The sequence below is a fragment of the Mrakia frigida genome (assembly GCF_051309035.1).
Source record: "Mrakia frigida strain ATCC 22029 unplaced genomic scaffold BDY24scaffold_11, whole genome shotgun sequence".
NCBI lineage: Eukaryota > Fungi > Basidiomycota > Tremellomycetes > Cystofilobasidiales > Mrakiaceae > Mrakia > Mrakia frigida.
In genome coordinates this window covers 241,717-259,299 of record NW_027481270.1, presented here as the reverse complement: position 1 = coordinate 259,299, position 17,583 = coordinate 241,717, and the positions used below count along the sequence as shown (strand labels likewise).

The 17,583-nt window shown below is 53.7% G+C and overlaps 5 protein-coding genes across 5 annotated transcripts; 4 read left to right on the top strand and 1 right to left on the bottom strand.

Annotated features, from left to right (window-relative positions):
* The first annotated feature begins 19 nt into the window (after nt 1–19).
* Nucleotides 20–3,223, top strand: BDY24DRAFT_385406 (HotDog domain-containing protein). The gene is made up of 14 exons (XM_076639955.1): nt 20–316; nt 678–940; nt 1,022–1,084; nt 1,189–1,243; nt 1,336–1,560; nt 1,675–1,782; nt 1,907–2,073; nt 2,158–2,218; nt 2,309–2,384; nt 2,471–2,494; nt 2,581–2,716; nt 2,788–2,801; nt 2,882–2,930; nt 3,012–3,223. The coding sequence occupies exons 1-14, from the start codon at nt 127–129 to the stop codon at nt 3,084–3,086; spliced, it is 1,506 nt and encodes a 501-aa protein (XP_076497660.1). The 5' UTR covers nt 20–126; the 3' UTR covers nt 3,087–3,223.
* On the bottom strand, nt 3,224–7,049 carry BDY24DRAFT_385405 (xanthine uracil permease). Its single transcript, XM_076639954.1, has 17 exons — nt 6,746–7,049; nt 6,220–6,321; nt 6,095–6,154; nt 5,964–5,972; nt 5,755–5,881; nt 5,569–5,671; nt 5,432–5,490; nt 5,203–5,359; nt 5,017–5,135; nt 4,900–4,952; nt 4,606–4,833; nt 4,456–4,541; nt 4,290–4,363; nt 4,152–4,196; nt 3,895–4,079; nt 3,744–3,819; nt 3,224–3,678 (listed from the first exon to the last, which is right to left on the bottom strand). The coding sequence occupies exons 1-17, from the start codon at nt 6,863–6,865 to the stop codon at nt 3,449–3,451; spliced, it is 1,833 nt and encodes a 610-aa protein (XP_076497659.1). The 5' UTR covers nt 6,866–7,049; the 3' UTR covers nt 3,224–3,448.
* Nucleotides 7,050–8,188: 1,139 nt separating this feature from the next.
* On the top strand, nt 8,189–10,172 carry CIR1 (Cir1p). Its single transcript, XM_076639953.1, has 8 exons — nt 8,189–8,284; nt 8,374–8,431; nt 8,531–8,549; nt 8,677–8,807; nt 9,160–9,219; nt 9,304–9,568; nt 9,717–9,743; nt 9,898–10,172. The coding sequence occupies exons 1-8, from the start codon at nt 8,217–8,219 to the stop codon at nt 10,071–10,073; spliced, it is 804 nt and encodes a 267-aa protein (XP_076497658.1). The 5' UTR covers nt 8,189–8,216; the 3' UTR covers nt 10,074–10,172.
* Nucleotides 10,173–10,218: 46 nt separating this feature from the next.
* BDY24DRAFT_25604 (zinc finger MYND domain-containing protein) lies at nt 10,219–11,903 on the top strand. The gene is made up of 7 exons (XM_076636815.1): nt 10,219–10,451; nt 10,537–10,590; nt 10,655–10,876; nt 10,957–11,370; nt 11,435–11,462; nt 11,544–11,618; nt 11,693–11,903. Exons 1-6 carry the CDS (start codon nt 10,329–10,331, stop codon nt 11,600–11,602), a joined length of 900 nt encoding a protein of 299 aa, XP_076497657.1. The 5' UTR covers nt 10,219–10,328; the 3' UTR covers nt 11,603–11,618; nt 11,693–11,903.
* A 239-nt stretch (nt 11,904–12,142) lies between these two features.
* Nucleotides 12,143–17,478, top strand: CDC60 (leucine--tRNA ligase CDC60). Its single transcript, XM_076639952.1, has 16 exons — nt 12,143–12,408; nt 12,600–12,766; nt 12,968–13,109; nt 13,258–13,462; nt 13,536–13,609; nt 13,688–13,738; nt 13,829–14,124; nt 14,246–14,501; nt 14,598–15,067; nt 15,166–15,365; nt 15,467–15,879; nt 15,960–16,031; nt 16,121–16,236; nt 16,320–16,884; nt 17,026–17,269; nt 17,361–17,478. Exons 1-16 carry the CDS (start codon nt 12,322–12,324, stop codon nt 17,375–17,377), a joined length of 3,375 nt encoding a protein of 1,124 aa, XP_076497656.1. The 5' UTR covers nt 12,143–12,321; the 3' UTR covers nt 17,378–17,478.
* Nucleotides 17,479–17,583: the final 105 nt, after the last annotated feature.

Genomic DNA, 17,583 nt, shown 5'->3' with positions numbered 1-17,583 from the left:
GCCCTGCAGGGGTCTTTCGGGTATGACCAAGGCCGTTTTGATCGAACTCGAGCTCAACTTTCTTTCTCCCCTTCAACTTCAACTTGACCCTTTTCTTTACCCCTCCTTTTCCTACCTCTACCCCTCATGTTCCCTCGTCGCCTTCTTCCAGCACGATCCCTCAAACTATCAAGACCTCTATCAACTTCGTCAATTCGCATGGGAGGAGCTACCATCAAAGCTGAGGCTGAGGAGGAAGAAGGAGTCCAGAAGGAGAAGGTCGCTAGGGAGAAGAGGGATCGTTCGAGGATAGATACGCTGCTCAAGAAAGTAGGAAGTGAGTCAAACCGTCTCTCTGGATTCACGTTGGCTTGAAGGGAGGGAGGGGGCCAAAAGGTGGGCGGACGAGGTGTCCGAAGAGTTGGGGGGGGAAGGGGAGGAGAGCTCACCGAGGCAGGAGCAACGACGCTCGTTCCTTTCGTCTTGCAGACCTTCCAACGAAGGAGCTCGCGGCCTCCGAACGGTTCTAGAGCTATCATCAACCATCTCTCCTTCGGTTCAGACCGAAACGAGAAGGTGGGGAGCTGTATCTCTCTAACTCTGCGACTTTCTCCGAGTCCTCCCCCTTCTCGATGTCCGCTTCACCGCGTCCTCAGACACTTTGCTGAACCCGTCCCTTTCTTGGCTTGCTCGCACAGGAATTCAAACAACCCCCGCTGAGCGTGTAGGGATTCCGATGCACTCCTCGGCTCCCTGGTCAGGAGTTCAGCAGCCTTGGTCTTTCACTTTCGACCCTCTGTCCGTTCGTCCCAAGGAGGAGAAGGAGGCGACGAAGAAGAGTCTCGTTCCTGAGCAGCCGTCAGGGCAGCATAGGGAGACCTCGCCGACGTCTGCAGATGAGGCAGCAGCAGCGAAGGTCGTAGAGCTTACACCGAAGAAGATGTTCGAGAGTTACGTCGAGGTACGTTCTGAAGCGGTCTGACGAAGGGGAGTTCTGTCATCAAAGAAGCTGACTTTGTTCCATCTTTTATCATCTCTGCAGGTTGAGCTCCCGCTACTTAGCTCGCCTGATCTCCTCTCGGAATACGTGTCGACATCAGGAGGGGTACGTTGTCTTCTCCTTCTTCGCGTTTCTCGACCTCTCCAGACGCGTCTCAGACCTCTCCTCCCTCGTCGAGCTGACCTCTTCTGGCCTTCCCTCTTCTGCAGCTTCGAATCGGTAAACTCATGGAGCATCTCGACTCGCTAGCTGGGGCCATCGCGTGTTCGTTTCCTTTCCCGCTCGATCTTCTGTTCCCTGCTTCCTTTTCCTCGTTCGATTCTCACGCTCACGCTCGTCCCTGCCTGCTTCTTCAGACAAACACGCTCTCCCGCCACCATCTGTCCCTCAATCCGAGCGACCAGCACCTCTCTATCTCGCAACAGCAGGAGCAGATCGTCTGGACATGTTCCGTCCTCTCGTCGTTCAGGACATACGACTCAGCGGGCAGGTGTGCTTCGTCGGGAGTTCGAGCATGGAGGTCTTCGTGAAGATGGAGGGTGTGAAGGATGGGGAGGTTATCGGGGATACTCTGCTGCTTGGTGAATATGAGTCTCGGTTCCGATCTGGAGCGAATGAGAGTGGAAGGAGCGAGTTGACGACGTGAACAGGTCGGAGACGCGACGACTGATTGTCTCTTCCTCCCATCGTTTCAGGTCGATTCACAATGGTCGCTAGGGATTCGAAGACTCACAAAGCTAGGAAGGTCAACCCTCTGATCATCGAGAGCGATGCGGAGAAGGAACTGTTCGACTGTGGCAAGGGTTCGTGCTCTGTTTCCTTCTCCTTGCTCTCCATCTTTCGTCTCCCACGCTGAGATATACTCATCGATGCTCACGTCCTCTCCCACTCCCTTCCGATTCTTCACTCTTCTTTTCGTCTTTCCAGATCACAAGCGTCGTAAACAGGAGGCTTCCAAGCTCGCTCTATCGAAGGTTCCTCCCTCGACGGAGGAGTCTGCCGTTCTGCACGAGTTCATGCTCGGTCAGTCGAAACCTGAGAACGTTGAGGAGGGAGGAAAGTCTATCAAGAGGGTCGAGATGAAGCACACCGTCGTGAGTTTCGCTGTTCCCTCCCTTCGACATCCGCTCTTCTTTCTTTTGCTGATTGACGCGTCGGTCCTTCTCCCCTTTCCTCAGACGAGTGCAGACTACTTGATGCACCCACAGGAGAGGAACCTGCATGGTCAGGTCTTTGGAGGTGAGTGCTCCGTAGCATCGCCTTCGCCTCATCGTCTTTCGATCCACTCCATTGACGCGTCAAACAATTTCTTCTTCTTTCCTCTTCTAGGTTACCTCATGCGTCTCGCCTACGAGCTCTCCTACTCGAACACTGTTCTTTTTGCTCGATCTCCAGTGAGATTCCAGTGCGTACCTCGTCTTCTCTTCTCCTTATTCAAGACACCCTCGCTTGAGACGCGTCGACTGATTCTTGCCTCTTATTCTCGAACAGATCCCTGGACGAGATTTCTTTCCAGTCAGTGCCTTCAAGTAGATTCAGAAATCATCCTTCACGCCCCACTGACAGCCTTTTTGCTGTTCCGTCACTTCCTTCCCTCGCAGACGCCCCGTCCCAATTGGTTCCGTCCTTCGACTCGTCGCCACCGTCTCTCACACCTCGACTTCCAGCAACCAGATCCACTCCCACATCGCCGCTGATACCATCGATGTGTCTACCGGAGTTCGAAACAAGTGCAACGTAAGTTTCGAACCCTTCCCTCTCCTCTCCTCGGCAAGCTTCGAACTGATCTGGTCTCCTCTCGCTCCCAGGATTTCCACTTCACGTTCGTTCTCCCTCTCCTCTTCCCATTCATCTCTTACTCTGAAAACTAACCTCCCGTTCCTTCCCTTTCCCGGTCCTCAGGTGGCAGAAGATGAACGGTAACGGACTGGATCGAGAGGTCAAGCCTGTTGTGAGTTCTTTGTCTTCTCTCGCTTTGCTCTCCTCGCTGGATTCCTGACTCTCCCTCCTTTTGATCTCCTCTTCGATTCAGACCTACTTCGAGAGCATGGCTTGGCTCGAAGGTCGTCGTCGACTCGCCCTCGGAGACAAGATGCGAGGACGGTGAACAAAGGAGACGCACTCTCGAGGAGTGAACGACGGTTTGAACGCGTCCATTTGTCTTAGTCTGCTCAGATCTTAGATTTCCATCTTTATAATCTCCCTCCCAAACTATCTCCAACTAGATGATGATCTTCACGAAGCTGGGCGAAGAAGGACGTGAGAAACTCTCACGAGAGGACGAGGACGATTCAATCCGTCCATCCTTCCTCCTCCTCTGTTCTCCTTCAGCTCACCCTGTAGTCGAGGCAGTAAAGGGATCCATCATACCAGCAGAGAGAGAACATGAAGCGGGAAACAGAGGACCAAAGTACACTAAGTTCTACAACGAACAACCAAAACCTCGACGCGTTCTCGGCATCACCAATTCTAAACGACCTCGCGAATAGCAGTTGTAGTCGCACTGGCTCCCGACTCGTGCCCCTTGCTCTCGTGCTCCTTCTCGTCTCCCGAGTCTTCGATCGATCCTTGCTGGTTCTTGCTGATGTCGGCAGCTCCACTTTCAACGTCTGGATCCTCGGTGAAGATGTTGACACGCTCGTCGACTTCGTAGGGAAGCAAGGAGTTGAGAAGCACTCCGACAACCCCAGCAATGAGGTCTGAATGAGAAGAAGAGTCAGTGAGAGGAAGGCTGAAGGCCAGAGGAGGACGAGAGAGGACGAACAGGGAGTAGAAAGAACGATGGTGATGGAAGACAAGAACCCCCGAAGGCCACTGTTGGTGCTGGGGACGTCGTCAAACTAGGAGGAGAGATCGAGAACGGAAAAAGAAGGTCAGCGGTGACTTGGGGTAGAGCTCTCAGCTGACTAACTCACGAGATGGGTGGCAAAGTCAGGGACGAGAAGATTTCCGAGTCCAAAGGCGAGAGAGGCAGCGAGGATGAATCGGTCCCTTCGAGTCCATTTGATGTACGACAAGACTCGAACTCCTGAGGTCGCGACCGAAGCGAAGAGGAAGGTCGTAACACCTCCGAGAACGGGAGGAGGGATCGAAAGGAAGACTGAGCAGAAACAGCGGGAACAAGATCAGCACATGTACGAGGGAAGAAGGAGGACGAGAAGACGCGACGAACCTCCAGCGATTTTGCCGAGGACTCCGAAGAAGACGAGGAAACAGGCTGTGGGAACAGGAGAGCAGGAAGGGAGGAAGCGAAGTCAATAAGCTGCGGACCGAGACGCGTCGAGTGCTTTCTTGCTTTCAATGAACCCACCACAAACGTAACCAGCCTTCCTGTTGGCACATCGAGTGAGAGTAATAACTCCGTTGTTCTGAGCGAAGATGGACCTGAAGACACGGCAAAAACAAGGAGAGCAAGGACGAGAAGTGTCAGCCGAGGCGAGGCGAAAGAATCGGAGAGGCAGAAGACAGCGACGAACATGGGAGAGACCGTTCCAAGACCTGAAAGAAGACCAGCAAGACCATCTGCGAGAACTCCTCCCTGGATCCTAGAGTCGAAAAGAGGCTGGAGAGAGGAAAACGAGGGTCGTCAGCATCTGAACGAAAGAGAGGAGCGACGACGAACTCACTCCTTCAACCTCTACACGAGAAGCTTCACTCGAAGCAGTGATATCGCCGATAGCCTCCATCGCGAGAGAGATGTAAACGGCGAACATGGGAAGGATGGCTGGACCGTAGATGGAAAGCTTGAAGGTGGTAGTCCAAAGGAAAGTGATGGCAGGCGACGCGGCGAGACGACTTCCGTCGACGTATCCGGTAGGTCCAGCGACGATCATTCCGACGACAAGACCAACAATCTGTACAAGAGAGAAAGAGAAAGGTGAGGACGAGTCTTCGAGGAACGGTGAGGACGAGGAGCTCACGATGGACGCGTTCCTCAGGAAGGGAGAACCGAAGATCTCAGTCAAGACGATCGCTGCAAAATGAAGCAGAAGGGTCAGCACTGAAATATAGAAGAGCGGGGATAGAGAAACACTCACTCATGAACGACAAGAAACCAAGACCGATGAACTGAGGAGATCCCCATTTCGCCGCGTTGGGAGCATTGATGTTGGGGCAAAGAGCGAAGAATCCAGTCTCGGGTCGAAGATGGCAGTCGCTGAGAAAGCAATCAATCAAGTTAGTGATGTATTCGAGAGCGTGCAAAGGACGAGAACAGAACTCACTTCGACGACCCTCCCCAGGCAAGCAAACCAGACTCTCCGATGAGCGAAGCACCGATGAGGAAGACGACCACTCCCGTGACGATAGGTGGGAATATCTTTCTCAGCTTGGCGGGAGGGATGAAGGCCATTCCCATCTCGAGGAGCGAGCAAAGCATGGCTGTAGATAACGAAGAACAGATCGACGCCGTCAGTTTCGAAACTTCGACAGATCGAGGCGACTACGACTTACAAGTTCCAAGAAGAGCTCCGAAGGCATCAGGACACGCTGATCTGGTCACAATTCCAGCACTGGGATATCGAGAGACAGAGATGGAAAAGTCAGGGAACAAATCAAGTCCAAGAAAGAGAGGAGAGCCGACAACTCACGCGTCAGTCACAGTCGAGCACTTTCCGTCTGCATAATAGGCATTGAAGACAGCGAAAGCCGAAGAAAGAGTAGCGAAGGAAGTTCCGACGACGGTGATAAGTCCTGGAAGAGGGCAGAATGGCGAGATCAGCGAACAGGAAGTCGAGAAGAATGCGACGCGTCGTGAGCCAACGAGATGAACTCACCAGTTCCAAGATAGTAGCCGAAAGGGAGCTTGAAACGGGACATTTGGATCATAGACAAAAATCCGGATGCGATTAGGGAGGCTGAGATCATGTAGGATTGAGTGGCAGCGTCGAGTGAGAGAGCGTTCTGAAAACGAAAGGAAAAGAACAGCGTGTCAACCCTCGAGCTCGTTTTCTCATATCAGGCTCGGAATAATAGTCTGACGTACTGCGAAAATCTAGATGAGTCAATGAGGAGAGAAGTAGAAGTCAGCACTCCAGATTTTTGAAGTCGAGAGAACGAAAAAGCGTCGAAGACGACCCTGCCTCCCTCAGCCATCAAAAGGAAAGATTGACTCACAATGGGCGGCGTGATCAATCCACCGAGCATAGCCAACGCGTGCTGAAACCCAGCTACGATCTGTACAGACAGGAAGGTCAGTAAAACGAACTTGAAACGCGAGCGAGAAGCCTGCATGCACTCACAGCGAGCAAGATTGGGAGATCAGCGTCGAGCGCATAGAAAGGAGGAGGCTTCCTAGGAGTTTGAGGTCCCTTGCCGAAATGATAAGGCATTTGAGGCATGCACTGCGATAAGAGAAGAAATCGTTGGTCAGAACTTGGGAAGCGAGGAAGACCAAGGCGTGAAGGAGTGGACGAGAGGAAGAGGAGCTCGCCCGGAGGTTGTTTTGGACTGGCGGCTAGAGCCGAGGGATATTCTTCTACCTGAGATGGGGAGTTGATCTGGGGCGGGGTAGAGTACAGCGAGAGTCACGAAGAAGAGATGTAGGGATAGAGGAGATGGGCTGTAGAGCTGCTCGTCTCCTCTTCCCTCCCTCTGTTCAGCTAAGTTATCTCGGCTCCTCCTCCCGATCGACGAGCTCCCATCGCTGCTCTGCTAGTCGGTCGTTCGTCTCTTCGTTCCAACTTCCTCCAGAGCATCAAGCCACATCCCCTCAACGCTCCCAGGTCCATCCAATCCCAGCAACAGAAGCAAGGACACGAAACTCACAAGGTGTGCGAAATCGAACTCGCCCAACCACCCTTCCCTCGTGGTGAATTTCTTCGCAGAGGTCTGAGCCCTCTCCTTGAGAGTCCGTTTGGCTGTAGGCTGCTGATCGATCGTCGACATGGCTGCGATTTGAAGTAGGAGGTGGAGGGAGTGGGTGTTGAGGAGGAAGAAAGGAATCGAACGGAGGAACCGAAATGAAGGGCAGCTGGGCGCGTCCTTTGGAAATCAAGAGATAACGACCAGGTTCGGCAGCGTTAAGATAAAGCTTTTTTGACCCGTTGATTGTACAGAGGACCATGATGAGAGAGCCTTGGAGAGCCATGTAAGAGGGGAGGGACTTCGGAAAGGTTGATACGCGACAGGGTGTGGAAAGGGTGGACGCGTCGTGGGATTTTCGAGGAGGAGGCCCGTCGTAGGGAGGGAAAGGAGAGTGATAGGAGGAGGGATCTGAGCCTATCTGGTAGAGAGTAACCATCTTGCGTCTTCGTTTCACACGCTGAGGTTTCTCTGCTTCTACGAGGTAGAGAGGGAGAGTGAAAAGGACGAGCGAGAAACCCAAGACGCGCGTAGGAACCGAGCCCAACGTTCCGATGATGTCGGCTTCCCTTCTCTGGCTGGATGGATGCTTCTTTATCTCGCCCGATGTTACACCAGCATCAAATACGGATGAGATACCGAGCGACTGAAAGAGTATGGAAGAAAGCGGAGATGTCTATGCGAATCTTCAGCCAGCCAGGTTGAACGACGACCTCGTCAAAGAACCTCAAAGTGCTGACCCTCTCTGCCCCAGATAGAGCACGTCTCTGAGGCCAGTAGGGATTCTGCTGAGGCCTTCCGAGGTCGAAGGCCAGCTTGAGAGGGTAAGGAGGAAGGAGGGAGGGGAGGGGGAGGAGGGAGACGTGCTCGTTCAGGGACGAGATATAGTGAGAAAATGAAGAAGGTGAAAGGTTGTAAGGCAAGGGGACAAAACCAAATAGACGTAAGCTATATATGTTACTGCCTCTTGTAGAGATTTACAAAAAGACGGAAGCAAGGAAGAGGGGAGGAGGGAAGGAAGCTGAACGTGAGCTCGGTCATCTCTCGACCTCGCTCTCCTCTCCTTCCCTCATCTCTGTCGTCCCGAGAAAGCATCTCGGGACCAGGATGGATAGAACAGCTGACACCGTCCTCCAGAGATCGAGAGTCGAGAGCTTGATGAGGGGTGAAGGGAGAGGATTGAAGGGAGGAAGGAAGGAGGAGAGGAGTCGAAGCTGTTGAGATTCGAAGGTCGTCCTCTTTTCCTCCAATCCCAGATCTATGTCTCCGAGGAGGATCTAAGGATGAAGATGAAGATCGTGAAAAAAACCCCTTCTCGATGCTGGCCGTTTGAGGCAACGATTCGCCAACCTCTTCAGCTCTCGAGGTCCGAAATCACGTTCTGACCTTTCCTTCCTTTCAACCCTCACTCACTCCTCCATCTCTTTTCCTCAAAATGCGACCTTCTCTCCCTTCCCTCCTCAACATTCTCGTCCCTGTCAAGAGGTCGATAGATTACACCATGTACGTTCGACGAAGAAGGAGGAGCTCGAAGAACACGAGCTGACCTCCTCACCTCCTTCTGCTCGTTCGGATTGTTCGCCCGGGTATAGCAAGGTCCGAGTCGCTCCTGGAGGCCAGGGAGTCGACCAGAGCGTCAAGCACTCCATGGTGAGCTTCTATAGACCTAGAATGATGAAGGGCGTGCGAAAGAGATGCTGATTTCTCTGCTTTGTCCGTGGTGATGTCGAACGAAACGACAACGAACAGAACCCCTTCGATGAGATCGGTTCGTTTTTCTTTCTCCTTTTCTCTCCCTCCCTCTCTGATCGTTCTCGCTCTTCTGCCCAAGGGAGACACATACAGGCGGACTGACACTTTCTCTCGCTTTTCCCTTCGATTCGCTTTGATTCCAGCTGTCGAGGAAGCTCTCCGACTTCGAGCGAAGCACCTCAAGACTGGAGCGAAGGTCGACAAGATCACGGTCGTTTCCATCGGAGGAGCAAAGAGCGTAGAGACGCTCAGGACTGGGTTGGCTATGGGAGCTGTGAGTTCACTGCTTCGATGATTGTGGGTTCTGTGTTTGGGAGGCGCGGAAGAGAGCAGAGGAGGGAGGGGAAGGAGCTCACTTTTGCTGAGCTTCGACGAATGGGCTGAAAGAAGGAAAGGACGACGAGCTCCCTCGATGCTGTATCGAGGCATTCCGGGTTACCAATAGAATAACAGGAGGCACAGCTGTCGAAGAAGAGCATCATAAACTCTCAGTCGACCTCGTAGAAGGCGACGAGGTATCGTGCTGTTGAGCTCGACCAAGCGGTCCTTCCGAAATCGAAGCCCTCCCTCTCCGAGAGCTCTCACTGACCATGTGTTTTCCCCCACCTCCCTTCTTTTACCACCAGGACGACGCCATTCACGTCAAGCTCGATGATTCCGCTCCTTCTCCCGAACCTCTCGCCGTCGTAAGTTCTACGACCACTCTCAGATCTCCCCTCTCCTTCCCTCTTTCGTCTCCCTGACCCTCACCTCCCTCTCTACGAACCCAGGCCAAGCTCCTCCAGTCAATCATCGCCCGTCCCAACTCCCCTTACGATCTTGTCCTTCTCGGTAAACAATCCATCGACTCTGATGCTTCTCAAACCGGTCAGATCCTCGCGGGTCTTCTCGGATGGGGACAGGGAACCTTCGCCAGTACCGTCAATGTCAGGGACGATGGAAAGAGCGTCGAGGTTACGAGGGAGATTGATGGAGGTCTGGAGACGGTCGAGGGAACGCTGCCGATGATTATTACGACGGATTTGAGGTTGAACGGTGAGACTTTCAAAGAGGAGGACGATGTTCGGTCGCGTCGTTCGATTCTTCGACGACTCGATCTTCTGCGTGTCCTTCTCGTTTCTGTTCGTTGTCGAGATGGACGCTGACTTCATCTGCCTCTTCGCCTCCTTCTACTCTTCTCCAGAGCCTCGATACGCTTCCCTTCCCAACAGTACGTTCTCTCCCTCTCCCCTTCTCCTCCCCTCCTGCTCCTACTCTCTCTCCTCTCTCCACCCCTCCCACTCTATCTTTACCATCCACGCTCCTTTCCGTCGCTGAAATCAGACTTCTGACACTTCCATTCTCTTCTTCCTTCCCTCACCCAGTCATGAAAGCCAAGAAGAAGCCTATCGAGACCCTCTCTCCCTCGGATCTCTCGGTCGACGTGACGCCTCGATTGGAAACCATCACTCTCTCGGAACCCGCCAAGCGAGTGGGAGGTGGGAAGGTTGCGAGTGTGGAGGAGTTGGTGGAGAGGCTGAAGAAGGATGGGCTGGCTTAGGTTTATTTTGACTTGTAGAACGAGGGAAGGGGAGGAGGAGTGGGAAGTGAGATGGAAGAAGGTTGGGAGTTTCAGATTTGCATGACCGAACACGCCAAACTCATGTCGAAAGAACACCGGAACATAGCTGGAGTACATGCCGGCGAAGATATATAAAAGTTGGCGTCGTCAAGGAGGAGAAGGGAGAGGAGGAGTTCAAGTAAAGCTGACGCTCGTTCCCTTCAACCTTCCAACACCTCCCCTTCTCCTTCTTCGATGTCCGCGCCGAATCCTACGCCCGCTCTATTCGCCAGCCTCCTTGGAATCAATAGCTCGAACTGGAAGACCTACGTCCCCAAGATTCCTTCGAAACAGCAGTGCGAGCTGCTGGTCAAGCTGGTGAGCTTCGACTTTGTTTGACCCTTCTTCCGTTCCATCCCCAACCTCTTGACTGACAGCTTCCCTTCGTCTCACGTCGCTCCAGTTCATCGAGACCATGTGCATGACTTGGAAGGAACCACAACGTCGAGCTTTCTCTGTAAGCTCAAGCTCAACTCTCGAGTCTTCCTCTTCCTTTCTGACCTCACGTTCGCTTCCTTCAGGAGGAGCTCGCCTCCTACTACTACCCCCAGTTCCTACGCTTCTACAACGACCTGCCTCTGGATACTTCAAGCGAGTTCTTCGCCGTCCTCACAACTCTCGCCTTCTTTCAAGGAGGCTTGGCCGTCGGGGGCAGGTTCGTTCGAGAGCATCGCGAGGACGCTAGCTCTCACTGGATCTCTCTTCTCGAAAGGTTCGCTACGATCTCCGAAGATCTCGTCAAAGTCAGTCCCATGCTTCCCTCACAGACAACATCTTTCTTCTCTCTTTGACCTCCTTGGTTCTCTTTCTCATCAACAAACAGAGACGTCCAGACCCGGCTGCTCGCAGCGACACGTTTCACTCCCTCCTCCTTCTTTTCAAAGTCTCCCTCCAGAACATCTTTCTCTTCATCCCCGAGGACTACAACATCCCTCTTCCCTCCGAGACGACGATTCAGAAGCTTCAAGCTCGCCTTCCTCTCTTTGAATCCCTCTTGCCTCCCAACCAGCTCCCACTCAACCGACGTCAGGCCTGGTCGTCGTTCGATTTGGGCATGCTTGCCCATCTCGTCCTAATCGTCAAGAACGGATGTCGTATGGATGACGGGGGCGTGAAGGTGTTGGGGACGTTTCCCTGGGTCTCCTGTCAGTTGGCTGTCGGTTGGAAACCGGACGAGAGGAACATTGCGGCTTGTGAGAAGTCGAGGGAGGGAGAGACGATGATGGGTTGTGCCCGAGTGAGTTCTTTTATCCCTTCTCTACTTGAAATTATCTTCTGATTGCACATCTCGATTGATGCAGTGTCGAATGGTGCGGTACTGCTCGAGAAGTGAGCTTTCGACGGCGCGTCGGTCGGTCGACCTTCCTGTCTTCTCTCTTGCTCAACCAAGCTTCTCTTCTTCCTTCGCAGAACATCAAAAGATCGATTGGCCGAGGCATAAGCAGTTCTGCTTCCCTCCTGCTTGGTAGAGGAGCTCGTCTACCAGTTCGTACTCGTTCTCGTCTTCGTCGACGCGTCGAGCAAGCCCGAGCTGAACTCGTTCCTTTTTCTCCGACCAGGTTCGCTCACTATACAGCAGAGGACTCCGAACCTTCTCTCTACGGCTCTATCTCGGTGACTGGTCCGCCTCTTTGCAGAAGAAGCAGAAGGAGGAAGACGACGCTGACCGAGTCTCGCCGCGTCTTCGTCCCCTCACCAGTGTCCCAACCTCTCAAACTGTTCTCCGCCCAACTCGAAGGAGAGAATCAATCGAATGATTTCTTTGCGAGATTCTTCTTGGAGAAAGATTGTAGGACGTGGAGGATCTTCGACCGACGACGCTTCAAATTCGAGCGTTGAAGCTCTCACTCTCTCCTGCAGCTTCCCAGCTCAGCAAGATCGGATAACCCATGCACCACTGTCGATACTTATCTTCACAGAAACGATTCAAGTCCCAGAAGGCTAATCTTATCGGTCGGTCGAGAAAAAAACGTCCTCGGCCCTCCAACCAAATTCCGAGTCACCTCTGCCACCTCCTCTCCCTGCACCCACCACTCACTCCTCCCCTTCGCGAACGTTTCTTTCTCGCCTCACCACTCCACCGATTCCGAACCTCCCCTCTCTCGTCTCGAGCTCCACGATCATCCTTCGTCGAGCGGCTTCCCCTTCGTTTCGTTTCCCTATCCCTTCCCACCCATCGTTCGTTCGCATGGCTTCCACCACCACCCCCACAGCAGCGCCCGGAGGAGAGAACTTGTCCGACAAGGTCAAGGTTGGACCTCTCGTTTTGGAGAATGTAAGTTCGAACTTCCCTTTTCTGCCATGGTTTCGGAAGAGAGGAGGGAGGGGAAGAGAAGGGAAGGAAGAAGCGAGCGAGCTCGTCTTTTTTCCTTCCCTTCCTTCCTTCCTTTCAAGCTCAACCTCCTTTCAGACGAAACAAGAGCTGACCACTCTTTTTTAATATACGGTTTCTTTGATCGTTCTCAGACCTTTAAGCGAGATTACCTGATCAAAATCGAGAAGAACCTCCAGAAGAAGTGGCAGGAGGAGAAGCTGTTCGAGACTAACGCTCCCACCGTCGAAGAGATCGGAAAGGGAGATCTCACGCCCAAGCAGATCCAGGACGAGGTCCCGAAGTGGATGGGAACTTTCCCGTGAGTGCATGCTTTCCTTCGGTCTTATCTCGTGGGTGAAGTAGGGAAGGGAAGCTGGGAAGCGAGGGCGAGAAGCAGCGGCCGAGCAGTGGGAAGGGAGGGAGGAAGAGAGGGCTGAATAGGTTGAGCTCGAGGAGAAGCAGCCGTTGGCCAGAGAGCTGTTGAGCTGAATATCCCGGCTTGCCTTTGCTTTCTTCACAGCTACCCTTACATGAACGGATCCCTCCATCTTGGACACGCCTTCACCGTCTCCAAGATCGAATTCGCCGCTGGTTACCAGAGAATGAAGGGTCGTCGAGCTCTCTTCCCCATGGCGTTCCACTGCACCGGAATGCCTATCAAGGTGCGTTTTCATCTCTATTAACTCCTGGTTATCTCTTTGAAGCTCGGACGAAGCAGGAGATGCGGTCGAAGAGCTGGGAAAGAGCGTTGAGCTCGAGCTGACCTTCCCCCCTTTCCTTCCCTCCTCCGCTCTCGTCTTTCGATCATAGTCCGCCGCCGACAAGCTCATCCGAGAGATTGAGATGTTCGGAGAGGATTTCGAGCGATTCGATCCTGAAGCTCCCATCGCTACCGCTGTCGCTCCTCCTCCCAAGGCTGCCGACGCTATGAAGGATCCTTCGAAGGCGACCAAGGGAAAGCTCGCTGGAAAGGCTACCGGGCTGACCTACCAGTTCCAGATCATGGAGTCTATCGGTGAGTCTTCCACTACGTTCCCGTACGAGGGAGACGGAGAGCTGACTGGAGCGAGCTTCGTTTGTTGGAACAGGTGTGCCGAAGGAGGAGATCAAGAAGTTCACCGACCCTCTTCACTGGCTCGACTACTTCCCTCCTATCGCTAAGGTGAGTTCTCGAGCATCTCGATACCCTTCCCTGCTCGCTGAGGAGCTGACCGGCATGCATTTTTTTCTTTCCCTTCAGGCTGATTGCAACGACTTCGGAGCTCGAATCGATTGGCGACGATCTTTCATCGTTCGTCGCGTCCTCCCTTTTTGCTTTTGTCAACCTTGAGACTGCCTCTGACGACCTTCCGTTCCTACCTCTTCAACACTACTCTTCCAGACTACCGACATCAACCCCTACTACGACTCCTTCATTCGATGGCAGATGAACAAGCTCCACTCGACCGACAAGATCAAGTTCGGACGACGAAACACCATCTACTCTCCCAAGGATGGACAGCCCTGTATGGATCACGATCGATCGAGTGGAGAGGCCGTCGGTCCCCAGGAGTACACTGGAGTTAAGATGGAGGTCGTCAACTGGTCCGAGAACGCTTCGGCCGTCATCAAGACCTTCCCTGGACTCGAGGGAAAGAACGTCTTCCTCGTCGCTGCTACTCTCAGGCCTGAGACCATGTGAGTTCTAGCTCTTCTCGCAGTTTCGCTCGAGCACTTCAGTTTGGACTGCTCTGGGAGTGAGCTCTGGCTGACTTTCCTCGAAATCGACGCGTCTCTTTCTTGTTTCTCTTCCTCTCAGGTTCGGACAAACCAACTGCTTCGTCGGAACCGGAATCACCTACGGACTCTTCCAGGCTTCGCCTACGGACGTCTACCTCATCTCGGAGCGATCGGCCAAGAACATGTCCTTCCAGGGACTCTTCGAGGAGGAGGGCAAGCTCAAGAAGCTCGGGGAGATCAAGGGAATCGACGTCGTCGGAACCAAGATCAAGGCTCCCCTCTCCATCTACGAGGAGGTCTGGGTCCTTCCCATGGACGGTGTTCTTGCTACCAAAGTAAGCTCATCTCGTTTTTTCGCCTCGTTTCGAGACGTCGCGTCGAGTCGACGAAACTGACCTTGACCTTCGTGCCTTCTCTCTCTCGTTTCTCAGGGAACCGGAGTCGTCACCTCCGTCCCCTCCGACTCTCCCGACGATTACGCTACCCTCATGGACCTCCGAAAGAAGCCCGAGTTCTACAAGATCCAAGCCGAGTGGGCAGCCTTCGATCCGGTCTCGGTCGTCACCACTCCTAACTACGGAGACCTCATCGCCCCTACCCTCTACGCCAAGTTCAAGATCCAGTCTCAGAAGGACGTCAAGGCTCTTGCTGACGCTAAGGACATCGCCTACAAGGAGGGATTCTTCAACGGAGTCATGTCGATCGGACCTTTCAAGGGAGAGACCGTTCAGCTCGCAAAGCCCAAGGCGAGGGATCTCCTCATCGAGCAGGGACTTGGATTCAAGTACGCTGAGCCCGAGAGCTTGGTCATGTCGAGGAGTGGAGAGGAGTGTGTGGTCGCATTGGTGGATCAGTGGTACATCAACTACGGAGAGGAGGAGTGGAAGAAGGTCGCTGAGACGTGAGTTTCGCCTTCGTTCTTTTTCTTCGTTCGACACGAGTCTGTAGACGCGTGGACTCTATACTGACGATACGGTTCTTTTTTTCGTGCTTACACAGCCTTCTCTCGAGGATGAACACCTACTTCCCCGAGACGAGGAACGGATTCGAGGCGGTTCTCGATTGGCTCAAGCAGTGGGCTTGCTCGAGGTCGTACGGTCTCGGATCGAGGATCCCTTGGGACCAGCAGTTCCTCGTCGAGTCCCTCTCGGATTCGACCATCTACATGTCCTACTACACCGTCGCTCACCTTCTCCAAGGTTCGTCGTTTCTCATTTCCCTCGTCTCGACGCGTCTCGCCTTCTCGATGATTGACTCCTCTCCCTTCCATCCTCGCCCCTGCTTTTTTGCACTCTACCAGGAGGAGAGATCACCGGAGCCACCCCTGGACCCCTCGGAATCACTGCCGGAGACATGACCGACGAGATCTGGGAGTACGTTCTCGGATCCGGATCCTTCCCTTCGACCTCGGCCGCTCCTCAGTCCAAGTTCGACGTCCTCAAGCGAGAGTTCCAGTACTTCTACCCCATGGACGTTCGATCGTCAGGAAAGGATCTCATCCCCAACCATCTCACCTTCTGCATCTACGTCCACGCCGCTCTCTTCCCCGAACACCACTGGCCTCTCTCGATGCGAGCCAACGGACATCTCATGCTCAACGGGAAGAAGATGGCCAAATCGACCGGAAACAGTCTGACTCTCAGGGATGCGATCGAGAAGTTCGGAGCCGATGCGACGAGGTTGTCGCTTGCTGATGCTGGAGATGGTATCGAGGTCAGTTTCGAGTCGCTCCTTCTCGTTCCTTTCTTCGATCGAACTGACCTTCCTTCTTTTTGTTCGCTGCGGCCCTCCAGGACGCCAACTTCGAGGAGCTTACCGCCAACTCTGCTATTCAGCGACTCCACACTCAGCTCGCTTGGATCGACGTTCGTCCCGATCTCTTTTTCTCGACGCGTCCTCTCGTCTTCGAATGCTGACCTTCTCTCCCCCCTTCCCGCTGTTCGACCTCATCTAGGAGACCATGGCCAACAAGTCCACTCTCCGAACCGGACCCGCCGACTCGTTCTGGGACAAGGCCTTCCAGGAGGAGATGAACGACATCACCGAGCGAACTCGAAACGCCTACGAGCTGTTCGTCCCTCTTTTTTTTTCCTTCTTCTTCTTCCTCGTCGTCGTCCTTGACGTTCTTCTCCTTCCCCTTCTTCTTAAAACAGCACCTGGTACAAGGAGGCTCTTCAATACGGATACTACGAACTCGACTCTGCTCGAAAAGCCTACACCGAAGCCACCGCCGACATCGGAATGCACCACGACCTCCTCCTCACCTGCCTCAAGCTCACCTCCCTCCTCGTCACCCCCATCATCCCTCACTTCTCCGATCACATCTGGACTACCGTTCTCCAGAACTCCTCCTCCGTCCAAAACGCCCTCTTCCCTCCCGTTCAGCAAGCCGACAAGGTCATTCTCGCCACGACGACCTACGTTCGAACCGTCGTCAAGGACGTCAGGGACAAGCAGATCGCGTTGGATAAGCAGAAGCAGAAGGCCAAGGGAGGAAAGGTCGTTGGAGGGTTTGCGATCGCCGAGAGGAACAAGCCTATGAAGGCGAGGTTGTACGTGGCGAAGGAGTGGCCCGAGTGGCAGAGGACGGTGGACGCGATTGTGCAGGAGAGCTATTCGGAGGAGAAGGGAGTGGATGATAAGCAGGTTAGGGAGGCGTTGACCAAGGCTGGGTTGATGAAGAACAAGAAGACGATGCCTCATGTTATGGCGGTGAAGGTGAGTTGCTCTTTCGACGAGGACGAGACGCGACGAGTCTTCGCCTTCCCACTTCCTCCCTCCCTCTTCTTCTCTCGCAACCTACTGATTCTCTCATCCTCTTCTCTCCCTTCCTTTACTTTTTCTCTTCCCTCTTCACAGAAAGCCATCTCGGAATCCGGAGCGTCCGTCGCCTTCAACCGAACCCTCCCCTTCAACGAGTTCGAAGCCCTCACCACCGTCGCCTCCTTCCTCGAGAAGAGTTTGGGACTCGTCGGACTCGAGATCATCACCGTTGAGGATACCCTCGCCATTCTGGAGAAGGGAGAGATCAAGGATGGAGAGAGTGGGTTCTACAAGCAGCACGCCGAGGACGCTCAGCCTGGACGACCGACTGTTTCGTTCTGTGAGTCGCTTCTGCCCAGTCTTTTCGTTCTTCTGTCGATCAAGGACCCGAGCGCTGACCCAACTCTGCGCTGTTCTGTTCTGTCTCGCAGGGAACGTCGAGGCTTAGATCTAGAATGGGAAGAGGGAGGAGGAGGGAGAACGCGGTTGAGTCGTTTCGTTGGGAGATCTCTACCAGTTTTATAGGATATTTTAAATCATCTCTTCTCGCTCGAAGCCGCTGCCGCTCGCCTATGAATCTCGCAGGGGCAGTTTCCGCCTACGAGAGAGAAATCAAAAAGGAAAAGCTGGCCGAACGGAAAAGAAAACAACGGC